This window comes from Propithecus coquereli, unplaced genomic scaffold (genome assembly GCF_000956105.1).
Source record: "Propithecus coquereli isolate 6110/MARCELLA unplaced genomic scaffold, Pcoq_1.0 Scaffold408, whole genome shotgun sequence".
Lineage (NCBI taxonomy): Eukaryota > Metazoa > Chordata > Mammalia > Primates > Indriidae > Propithecus > Propithecus coquereli.
Window position 1 is genome coordinate 298,864 of NW_012149819.1, and position 24,424 is coordinate 323,287.

General features: G+C 36.1%; 1 protein-coding gene across 2 annotated transcripts in view; it reads right to left on the minus strand.

The window, feature by feature from the left end:
• The window catches only part of PDGFC (platelet derived growth factor C), a 283,569-nt gene that overhangs the window by 10,430 nt on the left and 248,715 nt on the right, over positions 1-24,424 (minus strand). For both annotated transcript variants that reach the window (XM_012652995.1, XM_012652996.1), the window contains exon 4: positions 3,006-3,213. In XM_012652995.1, the coding sequence (XP_012508449.1) occupies positions 3,006-3,213 (208 nt within the window). The remainder of the gene's footprint in view (positions 1-3,005; positions 3,214-24,424) is intronic.

Genomic DNA, 24,424 nt, shown 5'->3' on the forward strand with positions numbered 1-24,424 from the left:
AACATATATAAACTATATGATCAACTAAAATCTCAAGTATAGGAAAGCATCAAAGAAATTCTAATGCCATAGGTTCTTTTCACCACCTTATTCAGATAAAAAATTATTTTTCCAAATCTATAGAAAATCATTGTTTCCTTTGAGTGTTTAAAGATTTCTTTTTCATCTGAAAACGATCCTGTGTAAGCAAAGCTTTTACATATTTACGAGCAAATGTGTTCCTTCTTCTAAGTGCCTTGAAAAGATCAACTTATCGCTAATAAAATTAATGAGATCATTGGGTTAAAGGATGTCATATATTTTACCTGATTTCATTTTGCTGATCTAATAGTATAGGTACACATTGCTCTTTTGTTGTTAAAGCCATATGTGAATTTATTTGAATCCTTTCTCTAGAAGTTAATATCTGGGCAAGGAGGGAGAAAACTTAAAAACATGCACAAACACAAAAGCTGGTTGCTTATTTAAGATTTATACTACATATTAGAACGTGAAGAAGATGCTCTTAGCTGTCAAAGCATATTCACCTACCTCAAATAGTTTTAAACACACTATTTTATGATACTAGAAAATGAGACAGTATATGCTCCCCTTAAAATGTTTACTTAACCATAATAAAAGGTTAGATAGATTTCCCAAGAGAACTAAGTTATGATACCTGCTACAATGTGAAAATTTAAACACCCTTTCAACTTAGCTTCCACTCATTTATCATGTTTGACACAAAAGGCAAAAGTCCTTTATAAGTACTAGTTAAGTTGACTTAGAAAATACAGGGTTTTTTTTTTTTTTGGCAATATGAATGAATAAAAACCCTGAACCAAAGGAAAAAAGGAGAAGAAAATAAACAGAAACACATAATAATGCAGTCTATAGTGGGTGAAAAATATAATTAAGAATTTTAAATTTGGCATATCATATTTGAAACTTATGCTTCCTACTCCTAAGTTTTCAAACTCACATAAGCTTCTTTAAAATAAGTCATGTGACTTTATATCCTGTGTTATAAATTCTCCAAACACTGTGCAGAACTTTTAGGGGGGAATAAAGCAAAGAAAATAAAGAAGTAAGGAAAAAAAAAGAAAGGAAGAAAGAGAGAAAGAAAGAAGGAAATGCTCCAAGGCATACTTTTTATAGCTCAACTATAATATTAATGACATTTCCCTCTGCAAAATAATCATAAAGTAAAACTTAGCCTCCAGATTTTTTCATTTTCATAATTACCTCCTAAGATGATCCACGCACCATTTTGTTTTTCTAAAGAATGGAGATTTTGAGCACATCGCCAATCAAAATCATTATTTCTAAATGCAAATTTTATCAATATTTTAAGTTTCACTAAAAAGGACAATATTGACCAAAAAATTATAGTTCCATTTTATACTTCGTTAGTTGTTCATTCTTTTAAGATATTCAGTCCACTGATATTCTATTACTGTAAGGCAATCTGAGGGTGGTCTTTCTAAGATGAATGTGGTAACACTGTGATATGTTTATTCTGTGGAAAATCTATTTCAGTGTCTAATTAGAAGCTTTTAAAAGTTTCTCTCCTTGTTCCTTTGTAGAGAGACTCTGAGGAGGGAAGTTGGTTTTGTCTATATAGATGTTATCCCACACCTGCATTTTAGTTTATGTATAGTTCCAAAAATATACACTGCTTTTCTCACACTTACTGTATGCTTAAAAAGTTAATAGTTTTGGCAAACTGCAAAGGGCTTCAATTTTGAAAGTGTTAAATGAATATTTGAAAGATCTTGTTCAGAGCTGGATGCTTTTAAATACATGCTAGCCCCTGGCCAAATCTTTGAGCACCAGGCACAGAGATTCAGGCATAAATATATGGCTGGAAGGGGGGTTTTTAGGCTCACATCCAGAAACCAGCTGCCAAGAAACTAGATCTGAGCTTAGAACCTGTTTCACTCCTCCTGCTTCTTACAGATCAACATGATAATCTACTTCAACTTTGCTAACAAGGGCTCTATTCATGGGTGTTTCAGCTAGTCTTACAGATCCGCATCTTCCTGTTCCTAAGTGGGAGGGAAGGGAAGTGTTGTTTGCAAGTTATTCATCAAGTTCGAATCTTATAAATATGTAACAGCTTTTAGCATCTGGACAGGATTTGGCTGCCCATGCACTTGAACACCGATTTCAAATACGGCCAAAAGGAAACCACGTCTGTTGGCATAGCAAAGTACTAGGGTTGGGCAAGTCTGAACATGACCTGCTGAGACTAAAGCTCAAGATCCAAAAGGGCTGCAACTCGCCCGGGGAAAGGGCAGGAATCAGGTTTCTTTCTGACAAGATTTAGAAGAACAAGTCTCGTGCAATCTGCCCTTGTGAATGGCTCAAATTAACCAAACATTGTTCCTTCCACATAAATTCTCCAGACTGTCATTCCGTTCTTTAAAGTGATCCTAGGTGGATTTCAATGTTTCCGACAGACTGAACAAGTTTTTTTAATGCATTATAATTATTCAATTATTTCTATTACATTTTCATTTGTGTCTGATATAGACACTATTTTTCATAATATTTAGAAGCTTAGAAAATAGAAATTAATATAGCCCTAATTCATGGGACACATCATAGACAAGGATTTTTACAGCATGCTCCCCTTGTCTAGCCCAAATCTGGTTTTGCAGCTATGATGCTTTCTCTTGAATCTCAAATCAATATACTCCAAATATTAGGTTTGAGTGAGCAAATGTTCTTGTTGAAACGCAATGGAGGACTTCATTGAAATGATATCTTTGAAGATAAGAAATGACAGGAATTTCAGATGTATCCTTTTTAATTTTCCAAACCCCCTGAGTTATAATTCGGTGCCTGCTTTTGTATATATTCTTATTCAATATAGAAATATGCTCAAATGATAAGAAAATGATTATTTGACTATATCAGTGAAGAATTTTTAAACTCTACTCTTTAGAAACTATGGCAGAAGAATCTGAAACATTAGCTGCAAAGAAAATTAAATGAGGTTCTAATCTGAAGAGGGAGCTTACCTCTGGATTTTCTTCCAAAAACAAAAGCCTTGCCAAGAAGCTGCCAAGTTGGCCTATATAGATCTTCTAAGTCCAGCTGCCATCTATCTGGTTCGAGATACCGAATAAGATCTTCCAAGGTACTAAAGGCAGTCACGGCATTATTAAGCAGGTCCAATGGCAAAGCTGAAGGGGGTAACACTGACGGACTCACAGCTTCTGTGAATTGCTGAAAGTAAAATGAATCCCATGTCAACTATTTTAAAAATGACAATGTATTCCTTCTGGACTTAGGGAAGTTACAAAGACTAGGACTGAAATATTCAGGAAGTGAAATTGTATTCAACCCAATTAGAAATAATTATGCAAAGGCTTCATGTATTAATGGCTGAACTCCGATAGATTTTCTCTGAAATCAATGAGAAAGACATTAATTTTCATTACCGCAACCATGGTGAATATGGATATGTTTTGCTCATATAAAAAGTTGAAAATATCTTCAATTATGGACTTACAACAAAACTATAATACAATATACAACTAGAATACAATTCACCAAATTTTTCTTTTCTTTTACATTTTTCATTTTCTTCAATCTGGAAAATCACTTGAATTATGCAAATTAATGTGAGATGAATTAAAAAAATAAGAAATAAGATCTATAAAAAAATACACGAGAAAATCCTTTGACGTTGAAGAACTTGTCAATCATGATAGAAAACTCCTAAACCTGTGGTCCCCAACCCCTGGGCCACAGCCCAATACTGGTCTGAGTCTATGGCCAGTTAGGAAATGGGCTGCGCATCACCGCCTGAGGTCTGCACCCCACCCCCACGATACACCCAGTATTCAGGGCCCGTGCAATTCAATCTCTGCTCACCTTTCCATCTAATCCCCTACACTCCCCACCCAGCTTCAGTGGAAAAATTGTCTTCCGTGAAATCATTGGTCCCTGGTGCCAAAAAGGTTGGGGACTGCTGGCCTTAAACCATAAAAGATCAGATTGATGAATTTGTCTATAATATATATTTAGTATAAAATACCTATTAAGCAAGATTAAGAGAGACACAGGGAGAACACTTCGGCAAACAAGCTGACTATCACAAGATTAGTATCTAGAATATACCAAAAAAAAAAAAAAAGACAACACAGTAGAAAAAATGGGCAAATTCCAGACAAAAAGTTTGAATGGTTAATAAACATATGAAAATAAGTTAAAATTCATTATTCATTATTAGAGAGATGTAAAAGAAAATGAGATATTATTTGACATACAGAAAAGGTGGTACTATTTCATATAGATGAGATTGGCAATAATTTATAAAAGGATTATGAGGATGTGAGTAAATTGGAACTCCTCTGCTCTGCTTGCAGAAGTGAGTGCCCATGTGTAAAGCAACTTTAACTGATGTAACTGAAGTGTATCGGACACTAGAGATTTACACGTTTTATGTCCCTGTAGTCACCTTTGAAGTTTACATACTTTCATTGTGCACATGGAAATATAATATGTATTAATACAATGATATTAATTGCAGCATTGTTTTAAACAGAGAAAGACTAGAAGCAACTTAAATGCCCATGTACAGGGGAATGGATTAAAACACATCATAAACTTAAATGGCAATCAACAAAATGAGACAATGATTTCAACGAAAATGAAAGTGCTGATGATACTCTACATAATTGGAGACTTAAACACTCAGTAAGAACCCCCATTCCATAATTTTAAATATAGACTCAGGGTAGGAAATGGCAGATCAGAGTTGAAATTGACATAGGCAAAATAAATACATGAACAGATACATATATTTGAATAAAAACATTTATTCAAATAAATAAATGAAGAAGAGTATGGAATAAAACATTTATGTTATTTGATGTTCATTACAGCAATGTTTTTAACAACACAAAGCTGAGAAAAGTCTAAATTTAAAATGGTGGAATAGTTAACTATACTGTACTCAAAAAATGGAGTAAGGTAGAGCCATTAAAAATGAGGTACTCCCGGAACTTTTATTAACAAGAGAAATAACAGAAAACAGGCTATATAACCATAGCTTTAATGTAACATGATTTCAATCTGCATAAATTGAAACAAAGCAAAAAATTCAAAAGTGCTTAAAATGTCAAGAGTTGCTAATCTATGGTTTAAATGAGAATGGGTGATTTTAATTTTTTCCTTACATATCCATATTTTCAACATTTTCTATAATAAATATGGATTCCCTTTGGAAATCAGATAAAAACAAAAATATTTACATTATAATGAAAACACTGTCACATCATATCTTCCTTTTCATTCTCATTACTTGGATCTTGGGCTGGATACTAAAACCATGCACTATATATAGCAGCTTCTAACCTCATCTCCTAGCCTTCAATCATTCCTTTCTCTTTTTATTCTATGCTGCATAACCCTGGGTTAATCTACCTAAAATAAGATATCATTGATCCTGTGATGAATTTGGACAAATGCCTATGTGATTTCTCATCTGGAGGATAAATCCAAATTCCTTACCCAGTATTCAGGGCCCTCGCAACCTGACCCCTGCTCACCTTCCCATCTAATCCCCTACTCATCAAAGACATGCACATTTTGTTCCAATCAATCTAGGCTCTTCACTAACCACAGCACATGCCATCCTCATCTCAGACTTTGTGCCTTAACCCATGGTAAATGCTGCCTCCACCCCCTACATGCAAAAGCTTCCTCCTGTTGATCCACCTAATAAATCTTCACCATTTATAGTGACATTTTAAAAAACTCAATTCGTCCACCAAACCTTGCACAGTAACAGAGCCGTCACTGTCCTGTATATCTCAATTATGTCAATCTGAGAGACTCCCTCTGTGGGCACCTGGCTTAGGAGTAGAAGCTGCCCTTTCTCTGGGCAGGCACAGCCTTTACTGGGGCTCAGAGCTTTGTGGGTGCAGAGCCCCCTTGCCTACAGGGGACATTGTTACAGAGCATAACCAGCAGAAGTGAATGTGGCAGTCATGAGCCAACAATAATTTCATTTTTTTTAAACTTAGCAGAAATTTATTTAACAAAAATTTATTACAGTGTCCAGGGCTTGTGCTGGCATTATGGGAGAAGCTAAGTAGAATGACCAGGTCTGGCCTCCAGTTTACTTATGTGCACTTCCTGAGTCTCCACTCAGCTGTTATCTCTTTTATCATTTTATTTTTAAAGTAAATTTTATTGTGTATATTGAGGTTTACAACATAATGTTTTGGGATATTTAGATATAATATATATAGATAGTACAATGGTTACTCTTAAAGACCTAATTTCAAGAATGTCAAGAATCTGGCTAAAATATTAGGACTAGGATGTTTTTCAATTATTTTGTGATGTTTTTGCTCTACCAATTAGACTGTTAAAATTTGAGAGTAGAAACTGTTAATAAATCTAGTATGTTTTATTTACTCAATGTTTTTCATAATTGTCCAAGAAACATAAAATTGCTTTAATAGAGAATAAATGATGATTGATAACTCCATTATAGATGTAAATAAACATTGATCTAATAATGGTTTTCAATTTTAATTTACCCAATTTGATTAAGATTGATTAAATTTATAATGTGAAAATGTTGATGTGATTTTTTGCAAATTTTAAAAATATAAGCCCATATATATATAGTATAAAGTAAAAATTAAGGGGTATTACTAATGAATATGATGAGATAAAACAATTGGAAGTTTCAAAATCTGCATATAGGATATAAATGGTTGCTAGAAAGTTAATACAAAAAGTATGTATTATTTATTAAAGTGCTGGAGTACAGATGTATATTTTAGGCATGATATAAAATTATTATTTGGGCTATTTTCAATTAGACCTAATCCAAGAATGAGGTGGCTTATTTTGCTTCCAAGTCTATTGGAGACTCTACATAGAGCATTCCTTTTAAAGCAATAAAAAGTTCCAAATGAAATTAATGTTGCTTAGATAGAGTTCAAAATATTAATATAAAAGAAAGCAAAACAAATTAAGCCTGTAATATTGAACAAACAAAATATGTACACTTTGGGTCCAGTGAAATATTTGCGTGTCAATCCCCTCAAATAACAAGGTTGGAAGAAAAGCATCTTGTTACTACTGCGTGTATAGACTGGTAGGTGTTATAAACCTCTAAACTTTTAAGTATTTAAATTAAAATAAGATAAATTAAAAAAAAAAAGACAACCAAACACCCCCTCCTTCCCCGTCACACACACACCAGTCCCCACCCAGAAAACAGGAAGGGAAAAATCAACACATTTTCTGTTCCCTGGATTCAAAGAATCAATCCCTGGACAGAACAGAGGAAGTGGTGCTTCTATTTAAGGGCCTTCTCATGACTGTCACCCCACCCACTGGTTCAAGGAACAACCAAGTTGTTCACTTTCAAAGTTCTGCTTTTCTAAGTTGGTTAAAGGGATTCTCAGAAAGAAAGGGGGAGCAATGGAAAAAAGAAGTTAGAGGGAAAAAATGTCCTCTAATTTTTCAGTTTTAATTTTTGCTCTAACAAAACACTGCTGTTCAGTGTAGACTAATAGTATTTTCTCCCATATTTAGTATCTAAAAAAATTCTAACAGTACCTTTGATATTTAAAAATACTTATGATTGGGCTGATATGCTATGTAGAATATGCAAAAAGTGCTTTGACTTGAACTGGATTTTCATATTCCCCACTTTCTATTTCTTTCATTCTTCATAAATATATATATATATGTATATACTTTTTAAAAAAATTCCACCCCCATGTGTACTACAATTTAGTGGATGACAACGGACAGCAATGGAAAGCAGAATTTCTTAGTGTTCTGTAATGGAAACAATTAAATCAAAATCGTTACTTCAGTAAGTCAGAGAAAAGCTCTTCTGCTAATCACCCGCTGGCAGTAACGACCACCCAGGTGATGGCCCAGCTCTAGCCTAGATCCTTTCAGGCATTTTACCTGTAAGGATAGATTGTGAAAGAGAGGAAAAGGAATCTGAAATCTACGCAACGAACCGTCCTGTCAAACAATACATTTCTAAAATGTGAGTTGCCCCTGCTAAGGATCCTATACAAAATGAGGTCTTTTAAATACCACGTTGAAGGTTACTCTGAATGACAACATGAGATGAGAGAAGAACCCTGATGAGGAGTCAAGGACTCTGGGCTCTAATCCTGGAGCTGCTCACATTTAGGGAAGAGAATTTGGGCAAATACTGAAACCCTCTGTGCCTCAGTTTCCTCCACTATAAAACATGGCAGCTAAACTCAGTGTCCTTCAAGTTTTGTTCCAGCTTTTACATTTAAAAATTCTATGTAATTGTCAGATACAAGAGGGCCCAATACAGCTTCCAGAAAATTACCCTGAGAGCTTAAAAAATATAATATACCACTTAGTAAGGCTACAATGGGGCTGAGCTTTTTTTTTTCTTTTTTCTTTTAGATCTTCCTTGTTGTTTTAGACTATCAGTGAGTTTTGGGGAACACTGTCCTACGGTACAACTAACATAATTCTAGATTGATTTTTTTGTTGTTGTTGTTCTGAGAGTACGTAAAGTTTACCCTGCCCTTTAAGAATTCAAATATCCTAGAAAGGCAAATCTAGTATATGAATAGAAGCTGTACAGTCCTAAAAATCAGAAGGAAACAGGTCCCTGCTTAGAAAAGTGGTATCAAAAATGTTCGAATAAATACAGATACATGCTGTGCTACGGGCTGAATTGTGTCCACCCTAAATTCCTATGTTTAAGTACTAACCCCCAGTACCTCACAATGTTCCTATATTTGGAGATAGGGTCTTTAAAGAGATAATTAAATTAAAATAATGTCATTAAGGTGCACGTTAATCCAATATCACTGGAGTCCTTACAAAAAGAAATTTGGACACAGATATGTACAGAGGGAAGACCATGTGAACACACAGGAAGAAGGTCACCATCTATAAGCCAAGGAGAGAGGTCTCCGAAGAAACCGACCCTGCTGACACCTTGACCTCAGACTTCTACTCTCCACAGCTGTGAGAAAGTAAGTTTCTGCAGTTTAAGCCACCCAGTCTGTGGTATTTTGTTAAGGCAGCCCTGTAAGACTAATACATACTGTCATTAACTTCTCAACTTATTATCTACTGTAGGAGCAAACAAAGGATAATATTATACTATGTCCACTAAATCATTTGATAAACATTTATTTAAACACCTGTGAAGTGGGCACTGTGAACAAAACAGGCCAAAATTCTTGCCCCTGTGAAGCTTATAACTTTATAAGCCAAGTATACCGCATCATAGGAGAGATTCTTCTCTGGCCAAAACAAAGCCAAACTGAGAATTTGGTATTATGAATCACATAAGTAACCAAGTAAGTATTGCACAAATCCTGGTCAATGCAGACCATAAAAAGTGAACTTAGCATGAAAAATAACTGAAAAACAAATACATTTCTATTATTATTATTGACAAATAACTGACAGTCCTTGAGTTCAATCAAAATAATAGTCATATGAATCAGTCTTACAAGCTGAAGATAGCAAGTTTGGCTGCAAAAGTTACTTCCCTATTCACTTCTCCAGTGCTACTTTTCAAAAATCAATATTTTAATGTTTTTTATTTTATTATGGCAGCCTTCAATATTTTGTGCATTTATTACCATCTTCTTTTTTTTTAGAAAAAGAAAAGCCGACTTTCTGTTTGGAATAGTACTCTCTGAATTGCTTATAATTTCACAATAAATAGTTACTTAGCTCTAAAAAAAACACAGGTTTTCATTTTATTAGGATTTTTGTGGCCAGTGAGATTTTAAAAATACAACATTTACAATGAATGGTCCTTGGACAAATACACACATACAAATGTTTACCATTAGTAGCACAGCAACTGATGCAAAACTATTAGAGACTATAAAGATTTACGTTGCAGCTTTCTTAGTTAACTGCACACAGTACATTTCAAACTGATAAGAAGGCTTTTGCTTCATTCATACCTAACAGAGGGTTAGGAATGAAAATTAGGTTTTATTATTGTAGTTAAAAACAAAACGAGGATGAAATAATCAGGTGTTATAGGAGAAGGAAAAAAAATGTCCTGTCTTGTGTGATATCACTTCTTAAAGGTGTCTCCAGTCTCATTCCTATAATGTCAGACTGATATATTGTACATAGGTCTGGCTTTTAAAGAGCTTAAGAAGCAGACGGAGCATGCAGACGAAAATGCCTGCCAGGAACAACTGACGGGAGTTTCTGTAAAGACACAAGAATGCCCTGGAACAATTTATTTAAACATGCTTCTTTGTTTTTCCCTCTGTTCTTATCTGAATTCATCCAAAAAGTTATCTGGGTTATGTTTTTAAATTATTTTTAAGCCGGCAAAGAAAAGCAAATGCTTGCATTCCTGCTCAAGAACAGATGTTTTAATACTGTGTGGGTAATGCGGATTATACATTTATGTTGGAAATCCTAGGGAAGGTGGCCAACTGTGTTCACACCAAGTCTTAATATTGAGAGGTTCTTAGTAAAAGAGTATGGCAACGGAATAAAACTTGACGTATCTGTATAACAGATCACAGTGACAGTCCAGTATGAAATGAGAACATAGTGTATCATCCAGCACTTAAAAAGTCATTTCAAGGCTCAAACATGAAACTCACCATTGAAGGCCATGAGTTTCATGGTTTCAGAAAAATCCTGAAGAGCAGTAATATTCTGCCTGGGCAGAAAGGAATATGGAAAAAGAGATGACTAGTTTTGCTGAAAATGTTGTCTTAAATAAAAGTAATGTTTATGGACCTAAGTACAGTTTCTTACTAACTTGATAGATGAAACAACTGTTAGTGGCTCCATTTTCCTGTCAGCGTGAAAACTTGAGAACTACCACAATCTAACTAGATTTACAAAGTAAGATATTGTTACCCTCAAATCCTCCTCACCTAAAACATTAGTGGTCTACAAGCTAAAGAAAGAATTTCACTCTAGTGCCAGCACCTTAGGTTTGATGGTCTTCATACCAGTCAACTCTTGACCACGGAGCAGGCTCATTCTTGGCTGGTGAGTCAGGGTCATTGTAAGTAATAATCTATATTGAAAACTAGAATTCCATTGGATGACTAAATAATATAGTCCCAAGAATATTTTCCACAATGGCATTTGTGGGAAGCCAAAATTAAGGGTTCTTTTTTCTACTAAGATTTTAAAAATTATTCCTCTGAATCAAAAAATGTGACAGGATATAAAAAGTTGAAATAACAACTAGCAGCTGCAAGTGTTTGACAACAAAGTATCACATGACTTTTTTCCTAATCTTATTACTGTGAATGCTTGTGGATTTGCTTTGTTATATATAGTACTCAAGAAATGACTGATAGTAAGCAACTTCAGATGAAAAAGAATGTAAACTAAGAACTAACAGAAGAAAAACACACCTTCACTGTAAAACTTGAAATGTGTATCTCATACCCAAATCCCTGAAGATGCTTTCTTACAGAAATTTCTCCTGTAGTACAATATTTAGTCAATGTATCACTCAACAGCCATACAGGGAAATCTGTGGAATATTTTGCGGGACTCTACCTCAAAAATGGTGGCTATACTGGTAGACATTTTCAATTATATGTTCAGTAAGTTTATCAGTCAGATAAGACACTAAACCTTGATCTAATTTTGTATGGGGCTTGTGTGGAAGACCTTACTTTGGGTAAAAAAAACCCAAGAGTACAGAGGTATTTATTTAAAATGTCTTGACAGTATAAAAAGAGTGTAAGTAGCTGAAACAGAGATGGTCATGAAAAATCCCTCAGGGAATTGCTGTGGGGAGAAAAGGAGATAATCCAATGGAAGTAGTTAGAGTGTATGTAAAGGTCACCAATGACCATCACATGGCTGAATCCAACGGTCCATTGTTGTAGTCTCCATCCTAGTTGACCTATCTAGTGGCAAGTGACTTTCTATGCACTAAGCTCTGCATATTTTCTTCCTCCCCGGCTAGATGCTTCTCCTTAGCTCTGTTTGCTTGGTGCCACCTGATCACCTTCCTTCTGCATGCTGGAGTGTCCCAAGACTTTCTCCTTGGTGATTTCTATACTTTCAAAGCACTGTATGTGATTTATATGCTGATCACCAACAAATTCCTTTTTTGTAACCTGCACTTTTTCACTGTCTCAATCAATGGTAACTCCGGAATTTGGAGTCATCTTTTGCTCCTCTCCTTTGCTTACACCCCACACCCGACATCAAGGTATCCTGGTGCTCCCTTCAGGCTACATCTAGAATCTGATCACTTCCCACCACTTCCATTGCTAGCACTTTATAATCCAAGCCATCATCTGAAATAGTCTCCTAACTGGTCTCCCTGTTTTTGCCTTTGCCATGGTTGCCTGAATTAAATAACAGAACTTTACATATTCTACCACAAATTGTAGGTAGGATATTCATAAAATTACCAATTATTTTTATTTTTCTAGAAAATATATGCTTTTAAACATTAAGTTTTTAAGAAATGGCTTTTATTTTAAAGATTCTATTGATTCTTCACAGCGAACCTCAGTGGAAGGGGTCTGTACAGGTTTCATAAACCTCAGTTAACCCAGTATGCCTCTGACACTTGCCATTCGTCCTCCCCTGGAGTATATTTCATGTGGTCAGAACATGCTTGCTACCCCTCCTACAGGCGCTGGGGAGGCAAACAAAGCTGTCTTCTTCAGTGTAGGTGAGCCACACCTACCAGCCACAGAAAATGGGATGTCTCTCTACGCTACGTGGTGAATACCACATTTATGTGTGTGTCTGTGAAGATAAATGTTCAAAGCAGAGAAAGTAACATCTACTTAGGAAAAATGTTGTAAGGATTAAGAAAGCATAATTGAAAAATTTAATAAACAATTAACCATTATATATACTTAGGCATTATCATACAGATTATTTTTATTGTATATTTAATTATCCAAGTTGTACCAATTTTAGCCAAGATAAACAATTACTTTCAAAAATTTAGTTCAAGACTGATGTTAGTTTGTGCTATATAGAGTGGTGTTACCTCTTTAGTTAGTGTTCAATGATATCTCCACCCAACATTCTTACTACACTGACATGGCAAATCAGAGCTTGTTCTGCCCCACAGGGATAATCCTTGAACAAACTTCTTTCTCCACTAAAACAGATTTATATTCAGTAGCTGTTCTGGAGAGAGAAATGGGCATTTCACAACAACAAGTTCAGTAAATGCAAGTCTAAGTATGTTTATGGCTATGAATAACTCTATGCTGAGGAACTTTAAAAAAATCTAAGTACAATAATATCCTTAGTTCATATCTCTTATATCAATTTTCTGAAATCATCACCCTTGTATATAAAGTCTTTATATGAAATGAAACAAGCAAAAACTCCACACAAAATACAGGATTTCACTGGTCAGGCCCACTCTAATTATTATTGTACAGTGTATAGCATTGTATTAAAACTAACTTTTATAAAGTAACCAGTCAACATGCCATTCTCATTTCAACAATAGAGAAAAATATGTGTGACAATTATTTCATCAAATGCTAGGTCATTTCTTTTCACATTTTTAAATCAGTCTGTGACATATCTATTATGCTATAAAGTCTTTAATATTCATCCACAGATATGAACACCTCCAAAAAATAAACATGTTCTTTCATGTTGGTCACTACACTAAAGTGAAACTGTCACATGCTCAGAATTCTGAACAGGTCAAAAAGATCACCCAAGGCAACAAAGAACATAGAATACTTTGGTGAAAAGTTGCTGCCATCACCCCAAGAACACCTGAAAAATCTACTTCTATTGGTATAAGCAAGACAGAGTTTTGAAAACAGAGTCAGATAAAATGTTAAATTATTCAAGAAGCTGTATTATACTACTAATACGTGCTCACACTGAGTGATGAATATGAATAATACAGCCATTGTGATGTTCTTATCTCTTGATGGACAAAATTGTATCCCTTAGGTCAGCGGTCCCCAACATTTGTGGCACCAGGGGCTGGTTTCATGGAAGACAATTTTTCCATGGACTGGGGTTGAGGAAGGATGGTTTGGGGATGATTCAAGCATTACATTTATTATGCACTTTATTTCTGTTATTATTACATTGTTAACCTCTCTGCTAATGATAATATGTATTTGCAGCCGCTCCCCAGTGCTAGCATTACCGCCTCAGCTCAGATCATGAGGCATTAGATTATCATAAGGAGTATGCAACCTTCATCCCTGGCATGCACAGTTTACAGTAGGGTTTGTGCTCCTATGCGAATCTAATGCTGCCGCTGATCTGACAGGAGGCAGAGCTCAGGCACAGATACGAGTGATGGGCGGCGGCTGTAAAAACAGATGAAGCTTCATGAAGCTTCGCTCACTCACTCACCACTCACCTCCTGCTGTGGAGCCAGGTTCCTAACAGATCATGGATGGCACTGGTCCATGGCCCAGAGGTTGAGGACTGCGGCCTTAGGTCATGATTACAACAGAGGTGAAAAATCTAAGTACTGTGATAACAATTAATTCTACCTGGAGAATTAAGGAGAGGCTACAAAGAAGAGATAAAAGCTAATCTGGAGGTCAGAGAATAACAAAATACTTATATATTAATAGATCAGAAGGAAGAAGCACTTCAGATATTTACAATGAACCTGAGTTGGGAGGAAAAATGGTGTTGGGGGAAGACTAGGAAGAAGCGTGTGGCAAAAGCATTGCTATGTGAGGCAGGGCAGATGGTGGCAGGTGAGGCTACAGGAATGAATTGGGGTTTGACTGGGAAGCCTTTGTGTGTAAGTCTTTGTGTGTGCCGAGCTATGGTATTTGGACTTAATCACAAAGAAGTGAGAGAGCTGAAAGAGATTTTTAAGAAAGGTAAGACAAATGCAAGTTCATTTTTTGGCTTTCCACTTCTATCCTATGTGAGAAGGTGTTCTAAGGTTGGGAGAAGCAGGTGGGTAGACTCTGGTGGGAGCCCATAAACAAGGTTTGGGAATTTGAACCTTTGCTCCTGCTGTTGCCCATGGTCAGTAATGGCCTTTCTCTTCTTGTCATATGGCCAATTACTGCTCACCAATAAAGACTCAACTCCTCCAGGAGGCTTTCACTAGTAAGACCTCCCTTTCTCTCTCTATACCACTACCTCTAACCTAGTTGCTCTTTTGGAGCCTGTCTCATTCTGTTCGTATCTCTGGCACTGCATTGAATTCAAATCATTACACCTCTCTCTCCCATTTGCCTGCAAGTTCTTTCAGAGCAGGGGCCACACCTTATGTCTTCTGGATAATTTTTGATCCCTAATAATTTGGGGGATCTGGCAGAAGAATATTAATGAAATGCTAAAAAAAAGTATGCTTTAAGAACTGAGTGACTACCACCATTGAGGAAAACAAATGAAAAGAAGGGTGTCAAAGTATATGACCGTGGTAGAACCTATAGGAATTGGTGGCTGATGGCATGGGGAGTAAGGGAGAGAAGAGATGTGCTTGATATTAAATGATTCTAGCTTGAGAGAAGGGGTTGACAGTGACATAGTTATCTAGCAGAGATAAAATTGGTAGGAAATAAGAATAAATGTCAGGTTGGGTCATTTAAAGTAGAGGTGTATTGACAGGGATACCTCTAATGGACAACCGCAAACATTTCCATGGCATTAAATGCAGAGGACCGGCTCGGGATAGAGATGGATAGTCATTAACATGTACAAATGTTAAATGTTAAAGCCATGGGATAACAGTACGAATGAAATGAGAAGAGAGGATAATCAAGGACAGGCAACTGGGATTTCCTCATATTTAGATTATAGACCACGGCAGAGGAGCCACCAGTGCTGGTGTCTGAAAGAGATCAATCTAATGGGCTGGAAGAGAACATGGAGGTGTCAGTGATTCTGTAGACAAAGGAGAAGAGAGTTTTAAGGAGTAGAGACAGAGAACAACATCAAAGTGATGGAAAGATCAAGAAGGAAGAGGAGTAAAACAGGCCACTGTGTCTATTCAACAGGTGGTCTTCCGTGACTTTAGGAATAGAGATGTGTCATTGAAGCAAGAAAGGAAGAAAGAAGGCCCGTAAGAAAAAGGAGTATAAATGGAGAATGTAAGTAAAACTTTTTCATTGAGATTGGCAATAAGAAAAAAGAAGACAGAATAATGGATATATGAGAAGATTAGAAAAAGGCTTAATATAATAAATAAAGCAATCTATGTATATTTGCAATCAGAAAGGAAGGAGGCCAATGAAGAAAAGGGATTTGAAGACAGAGAAGAGTTAATAGACACTGTAGGTAAAGACAGGGCAAGAATGTCTTTCTCACAAACTGTAAAAAAGGATAAAATGTCACAGTATTTCTACAGGACAATTCAACACTATTTTTCACAAGCCTTAAAAATGTCCATTTTTTCAGATCTTGTAATTCTGCATCCAGAATTTTTGTCCTAAGGAAATAATCAGAGATATAATCTGAGGATATGCATTGTAGCATTATTAATAGAGAAGAGTAAAAAATAAAATAAAATAAAAAACTTAAATGTTCACGATTGGAAGACTGTTAAATAAATGATCACACTGTATGCATGTACGATGGTCCATTATACTCTCGATAATTCTTAGTGTACATGACAACAATACAGAAATGAGCCCCAACAGCTTAGGGATATGATTGTCACTGTGAGCTAAACTATAAAGCAAACAAGATGATTCACACCTTGCATAGGCAGAGACTAAAAAATAACTAGACTGAGATCTTGTTGTTCTAATCTAAGTTTAACAGATTTCTAAAAATAGACCCATCAGTCCTCAACCTAATACGCAGGGAGCAGCTAATTGAAAGAGAGCAGCTAGCATCAGGTTAAAGGGACTGAACAGCTTTGTCAGGACAAGGCAGAGGCGCCGTGAACAGGGGAGGGGCTATAAAGCATAACATTCACATATTTACATAAGGTAAAATTTTATCCACCAGAATCAACTAACTGGATTATTAAAATAATGAGTATTTTCTGAATGTAGAATCTAACGCCTAGATTGAGCAGGGCTAGAGTACTCAGGAGATGCAAAGTCATAGTAAAATTTAATAAAGTTCAAGGTCAATTGACAAATGTCCTCCCAAATTCCTTTCTTTGCCTTGCTCTTTACCCTGCCCCTCTGTTCTGTCATGCTTTGCCCTCAGTGTCCAGTGCTCTGGGATGACCTTCATTTCCCTACTTTGCTTTCTAAAAATCTTCATTGCTTCAGCTGATTTCAGATAGTATATTGTAAAACTAATAAATGTTACTCTATAGATAAGTAGGTACATTCATAACCACACTTATAGGCTTTTGATTATCCAGGGGTCATTAACATGATATATATTCATTTGATTATTCAACAAATACATCCTGAGCATCTAATATGAGCCAGACACTGTTCTAAGTGCTAAGGATGGAGCAGCGAACGAAAGAAATAAATATCTCTGCCTTTATGAAATACATAGTCTAATGAGGAGAAGTAGACCATAAACAAAATAAATGAAACATACACAATGTTAGATGGTGAGATGTAAAATAAAAAAAAAAGTAAAGCAAGGAGGGGAAAAGAAAGACAGGGACGGCCTCACTGAGAAGCAGCATTCAAGCAAAATTTAAAGGAGTTGAGGGTATATGTCATATGGCTATCTTGAGAAAGAATTCCCAGGTATACGGGATAGCAGGGCAAGTAATCTGAGGCAGGAAGTATGTTTGGTGAACTCAATTCAAGGTATAGCAAGAATGGGACACTGTGGCTGGAATGCAGACCGGAGACAGCAGTAGCCCAGATTACGTGGGGACATTGGAGGCCACTGTAAGGATTTAGAACTTACTCTGGGTGACTTGGGAGTGGAGTTGCCATATACAATACAGGATGCCCGGTTACCATTGAATTTCACATAAATAGAAATGATCTTTTAGTGTAAGTATGGCCCAAAAGTTACAAAATCATTGTTTAACTGAAATTCACATGTAAAACTGGGCACCTTGTATTTTCATCTGCTCACTCTGGCAACCCCAGCTGGGAGCCATCGGAGAGGTCCACGCAAAGGCGTGGTACAATCTGTCCTATGTCTGAAGACGATCTCACTCACTGCTGTGGTGAAAACAGACCGCAGGAAGGCAAAGATGGACACAGGGAGGCCACTTAGGAAGTGGTTCCAATAATCCAAACAGGAAGACTGAAGAGGTGGGTAGGTATTCAAGAGAGGATTTTAGGTTAGATGTATGGGCTGGCTGCATAAATTTGGGAGCCAATGGCTTACGGATAGTACTAAAAGCCATGGGTTTGGATGAGATTGCAAACCGAGTTTTTATTAGGAGGAGGTGAATGACATGGTTATAAAGTGGTCATGATTAAAAGATGAACTGACACTAGAAACACCCTCATAATTCCAGGACAGAGAGAGGAGGAGGAACCAGTAAAGGGGACTGAGACAGAGCAGACAGAGAGGTGGGTGGAAAACAGGGAGAGTGTGAAGATCTGGAAACCAAGTGTGAAAGTGTTCAGTGGGAGGGAGTGAAGGATCAGCAGCTCTGGCTGCTGCTGATAGGCCTGATAAGAGGAGAACTGAGAGTTTTCCACTGGATTTAGCAATATGTGCTCATGGGGGACTTTAGCAAGTGTGATTGAGGTAGAGTGGGTGGGCGGGGTGGAAGTGAGACTAGTGTGAGTTTAGGAGCCAGTAAGAGGAAGGCAATTAGAACTAGCAAACACAAGTATTATAGTTCTCCTGAGCAGGTGCTGACAAGCTGGGTGAGGATGTGGGATCAGGAAAAGCACACATTTTTCTTAAAATGGGAGAAATAATAGCATTATGTGTATGCTGAAGGGAATGAACCAATAGAATAGCCAAGAATAAAAAAGAAGAAGATGATGCAGGACAGAGAAGAGTGTGGGAGCATCCCTGAGTAGACAAGAGCTGGAAGGGATGGGATCAGGAAGGAAGGCAGCCAGAGTTTACCCAGGGCTACAGCGGGGAGAGTCACTTGCTGAGGTACACACGAGAGAGGGGTAGACAGCATGCCAAGAGCTTGCGGTGCAGAAGTCTCTTCCTGACTGTGTTTTCCTTGTGACGCAAAAACCAAAATTATCATTTGGGAATGAGGAGGGGAGAAATGATGCCAGAGGTTCGAAGAAAGAGAAGAAAATGTAAAATAACAGTCTCCTTGAGGAGGAGAGAGGAGACACAAAGATACTGTAGAATGCCTGCCCAGCAGCACTGGAGAGCATTTGAATCTAAAGTAAATCTAATTTCATTTAGAATGACAACAGGATTCATTCATAGACACCATTCATGGCATGAGGGCATAATTTTGTGGCTGGATTTCCAGAACTTTCTTAAATCAAGTCTGCTAGCCGATAATCTCAGACAAGGAGTCTCACAGACAAGGAGTCAAATTAGGCAAATGCTTTAGTGATGGGAGCAAAGGAAAAAGCACGGAGCACAGACTGAGAGCAAAGAATGACAAATCCATGGGACAGCCGGGGAGGAATGCCTGTGGGTCCACATAAAATCTCCAGAACCTCCAAAGTACTCAGAGACCAATTGTAACTTTCGGAATGTTGTTGCCGAGGCCCTTTATGAACTTGACAATGAGAGATTTAAATAATAGTCTGTAATTATTTGTTTTGGAGATTTTTGAAAGCAAGTTGATATGAAAAGTTTGTTATAATTAAATAGTTAAATTTCAATCTCAGAAACTCAGCAGGGCTAAAAATCCTTACTTGAATCGATCACTTTACTAATTGTCTTCACAGTGCATTCAACGTTACTTCTTTCTTATTCAGTGTGAAAAACTGCTGAAATTAAAATCCTAGACTTAATAATTTCCTAACCAATTAGCCTCAAAAAGAGTTTTTGGTTAAACATATTAGCTTCATAAGGGACTTGAAACATTAATTGTGAGTAGTGTAGTTTCAGAGAAATCTCAGTCTTAAAGAAGACCATTTAAGTTTAATAATATGAATGTTCACGCAATGAATATGAAGCCATTTTTTAAACCACTTTCCAGAAGTGGTTACTTTAAAATAATTTATCTTTCTGAATGTCTTCCTTATTCACTGATGCAAAAATACTTTCTGGCTTCTGATGATTTTATGCAGAATATTATGGAAATAATTATACTAGTACCAGGAAAACTGTGGTTTTACATGCACTGATCAACTGTGGTTTCAGTTTGTGCTACTGCTATTCGCAATTTAGGAAGTGGTTAGTTTTGTTGTTGGGTTTAGGGTATAGAATTATATAATTGTTGACACTGGGCTAACCTCTTTCTTTGATATTCAGAGCATGGCATAATCTTGTATCCACTAGGCCAAGCAGTTTCTAAGCAAACTTTGGAAATACTTTAGTTTTATTGAATTCAGTTTTACAACCTGAAAGCATTTATTTCTCATGCTAGCCAGACTGAATGAAGTTGGTAAGACATGAGGTTTTCCCTTTAACCAAATACAGAGTGCAGACAGGAAAATTTATGATTTTTAAACAGCTGTCCAGAGAAAATAAATTTTTCTGATTTCACCAAACAGTAATGTACAAAATAAGGGTAAGGCCTATAACTCTTCACTTGAAAACACTCTACTCTGAAATGGTAAATGATGTACATATTTGTTTTTGAAAATATTTACATAAAATTTTACATAAGACAGGACTCAGGTAAACCAAAAATATCTATGTTGGGGGCGTGTGTTCAAAGACTGGGTATAAGTACAAAATATTTTATCAATATCAGGCCAGAAGGTTATAAACTTTTCCCAAGATCTGCATGCTTATGTATGTATTAATACATGATCATGCACACACACAAAGCATCTAGCACCACAAAAGCTGAATATTAGCTCACTTTAGGAATGGCTGGCAGAACTGAGAAACTGAAGGAGCTGAGGGTATATAGTTTGAGGAAGTGAAGAATTTATGGGACGTCACTGAAAATCAGAAAGGATACTTTGAGGCAACACCGTATCATGGAAAGAACATGGAATTAAGAATCAGAAGACCTGGGCACAGACCTTGGATTCACTATTTATCATTTGTAGGTGTGATCACTGGCAAATTACATATTTTCTCTGTGTTTTAGAGTATTAACCTGTAAGACAAAAATAATAATGCATAAGCTATCTAATTTATGGGTTGTTTTGAAGCTCGAATAAAATAATGTGCATGAATATATTTTATGAAGTAATAAGCAATTATGCATTTTTCGTAATGGGGAAGGTCGTAATATTACTCATATAATATCAAATGAAAGATTAGGACCAGTAAGAAGGAGTTAAAATAAAGATTTTTGCTTAACAGGAAAGAAATTTCTAAAAAACAATACTGGTTAAAAATGGACTGGTCTCAGGAACTAAGGAGACAATGAATTCACAAATTTTGTGCCTTAGTGACGAAGTCATTTTGTATGGGAGGTAAAGGAATTGTGAATCAGATGAAAGATACGCAAAAATAATTTCAAGGTTTCATTCTACTTTGAAACTTTATGAATTTGGATAGAATAATAATATTTTAATAATAAAGATCCAAAGACAATCTCCCCCCAAATTAGCCACCAAGATTCACTGCTATGTCTATTGCAAATTCTACCCACCACAAATTTTCCAAATAAAATACTAACTTCAAGAGGTAAATATCAGTTTATACCAATTATTTATCAAAATTGTTTTCATCATAGGTACCCCTTAAGCAAGTTAATGCATGTGAAAGTATTCTGTAATCTGAAAGGCATGATATAAATTTAGGTATAGCTATTATGATGCCATATTGAGAACTGGGTAATCCAATAAATTAACTTCCTCCTGAGGCACAGGGTGGGAACTTGGACATTTTTATTTTTTCATATGACCTGAATCTTTTTGCTGTTTCATTTTTAAATTTTACATCCTACATAAGCATCAATTGTGCATCTTGAAGGTGCCAATGACTTCTCTGACAACCAACCAACCGTTCTTCCAAGGATCAACACTCGTATTGAGCTCAGGGCTGCTGCTCTGAGGCTTTGGGCTTTAGGAATTTGGTTTACCACACTACAATGCAAAGGCTGGCATTTTCCCAGCCAGTGCTACCTAAGGACCTTATGCTGTTGGCTGTCACGGAAACATTTGTCTTTGCCACCAGAGTACCCATAAAGATGGATGTATCATTCATTCATTCACTTAAAATTCCATAGTACTTACTATGGACTAGGTACTCTACATAATAAAATAAAATGAAAATGCAATGCTATGAAATGAAATGAAATAAAAATACAACAGTTGCAACAATTTGCATGGAACTGGAGGCCATTATCCTAAGCGAAGTATCAAAAGAATGGAAGAACAAACACCACATGTACTCACTATTAAATTGCAACTAACTGATGAACACAAATATGCATAAAGGGATGTAAAACTAAATGGAAATCAAGCAGGAGGGAGGGGGGAGGAGGAGATGGATGAAAACCTACCTAACGGGTAACAATGAACACTATCTGGGCGACGCTATTTGGGTGGCACACTTTTAACTCTGACTCAAGCATTACAAAAGTGATCCATGTAACTGAAAACATTTGTACCCCTGTAATACTTTGAAATAAAAAAAAAGAAGAAAATACAATAATGAGTAAAATAATCTCTGATCTCAAGACATTTAGATGGATTGCTGTCATTCCTGCAAGAGTATAATTATTATTGTGTATGGTCAATCTATCATGCATTTATTAGTAAATTGGAAATTCAGAAATGACTGGATTGAGTTATACATGCCTTAAAACATCCAGGCTAAGAGGCCTCAAAAATAAATTATCTTTTAATCAAGCATATAGTAACAACAGCTTTAGGAAATTAAGAAGCAAAACAGAGGAAATAATGTAAAGAATGTTCCAAAATGACCTAATAATGAATGGTTATTTAAAATAATGCTTGAATTCCAAAGAATTGATTCACATGTTAACTGGAGGAAAATCTGGAAATGCAAAGCAGAGCAAACACAGATGTTATACAAGGTGCAAATCTTAAAACAAAATTCTGTGTATTTATTTCACTTTCTACACGTTAATTATCTAGCTTTAATTAGTTAGCATTACGTATACCCCAGTGAAAGTATTCTAAAAGGAATAAAATATCTTACTAGTGGTAACCTTACACAGATGTAATACTAGTTAAGTCTTATAGCATATTAAAAACACATCCTTGTTGAGTAATACATAAGGGTGTGGTAGCAACCATGTTAACACCCTGCCTAGGATGGGCCTGGAAGCCTAATCTCCACTTGGCCATGAACTTTCAAATATATTTTGGGAAAGCCTGGAAACTTTGATATACCTCATGAAATCCTCCCATTTATTATTCATAGAGATCAAAAGAGACATATGAAAAGCAGTTTCACCATGGTTAACATCTGTAAAAATTTTCTCTCCAGTCTCAAGGGTCCAAGGAAAAGGCCTCGCATCTTTGACTATGCTTAACACAAATATGATCAAGAAACTAAAATTCTTAATGTTCTCCAAAGTACAGCATTGAGGATGGGTAGATGGGTAGGCAAGTGATTAAAGAAATACTAATGTCTATATGATTTATAATTTGAATAAAAGATTAAAAATACAGATATCACTGGAGCTACCATCCAAATATATGAAGGAAAATATTAATACAATCGTATCAATATAACTTATTCATAACATGAATCAAACCAGCAGTGTATTAGTTGGACATTGGAGCCAATCTGGAATTGAGTTAAAATCTAAAAGTCACATTCCATGAAAAATCAGAGAGCATGTTTTTAAAAACAAAAACATGTCACGATCAGAAAACAAAAGAGCAGGGAAACAGGTGAGCATGCAAGAGCAGAGAAACGTTTTGAAACTCCAGCACCTCACCAGCAAAATGTCTAAACTGAACTATAAGTTACTTCCACTGAAAATGCATTATCTGCAGGCAGAAATGCTATTAATACACAAAGAGTAAATACCACTAAAGGCCAAATCCATGTAGTGTGCATAGTTCAGGAAGTCTACAGATCTTCCTAAACAATGAATAACTGTGGTTTCCAAAACCTTTAATGTGTGTTTCAAATTATACCAGGTGAGAGCACAGAGAACAAATTTCATGTCCCCGCATTTTATAAGCACTGCCATGTAATGGCCATCCATAAGTCATAGCTCTCACCTCTTCTTTGGTTTCCCTGAAAACTTAAAGATAGCTGGTAGGCATGTGGGAAATCCTCTCTTTCATCTTTGCTTATCGCCACTGGCACCAAACAGTTATAGGGGACAGATGGACTCTGAATTTTTGACTCAGAAACCACTAATTGAACCCTAAATTCTTGTACTAAAAGATTGATGAGTCTTCAAATGGTAAGTGGGGAAGGAAATTAAACCAATAGTGTATCATTGTAACAAGCTATTTTAATGTCATAGAGTACAAGTAGACATTCAATACATTGCACCTATCATCATTAAAGGAATAGCAAAATTCTGAAAAGCAATCATTGA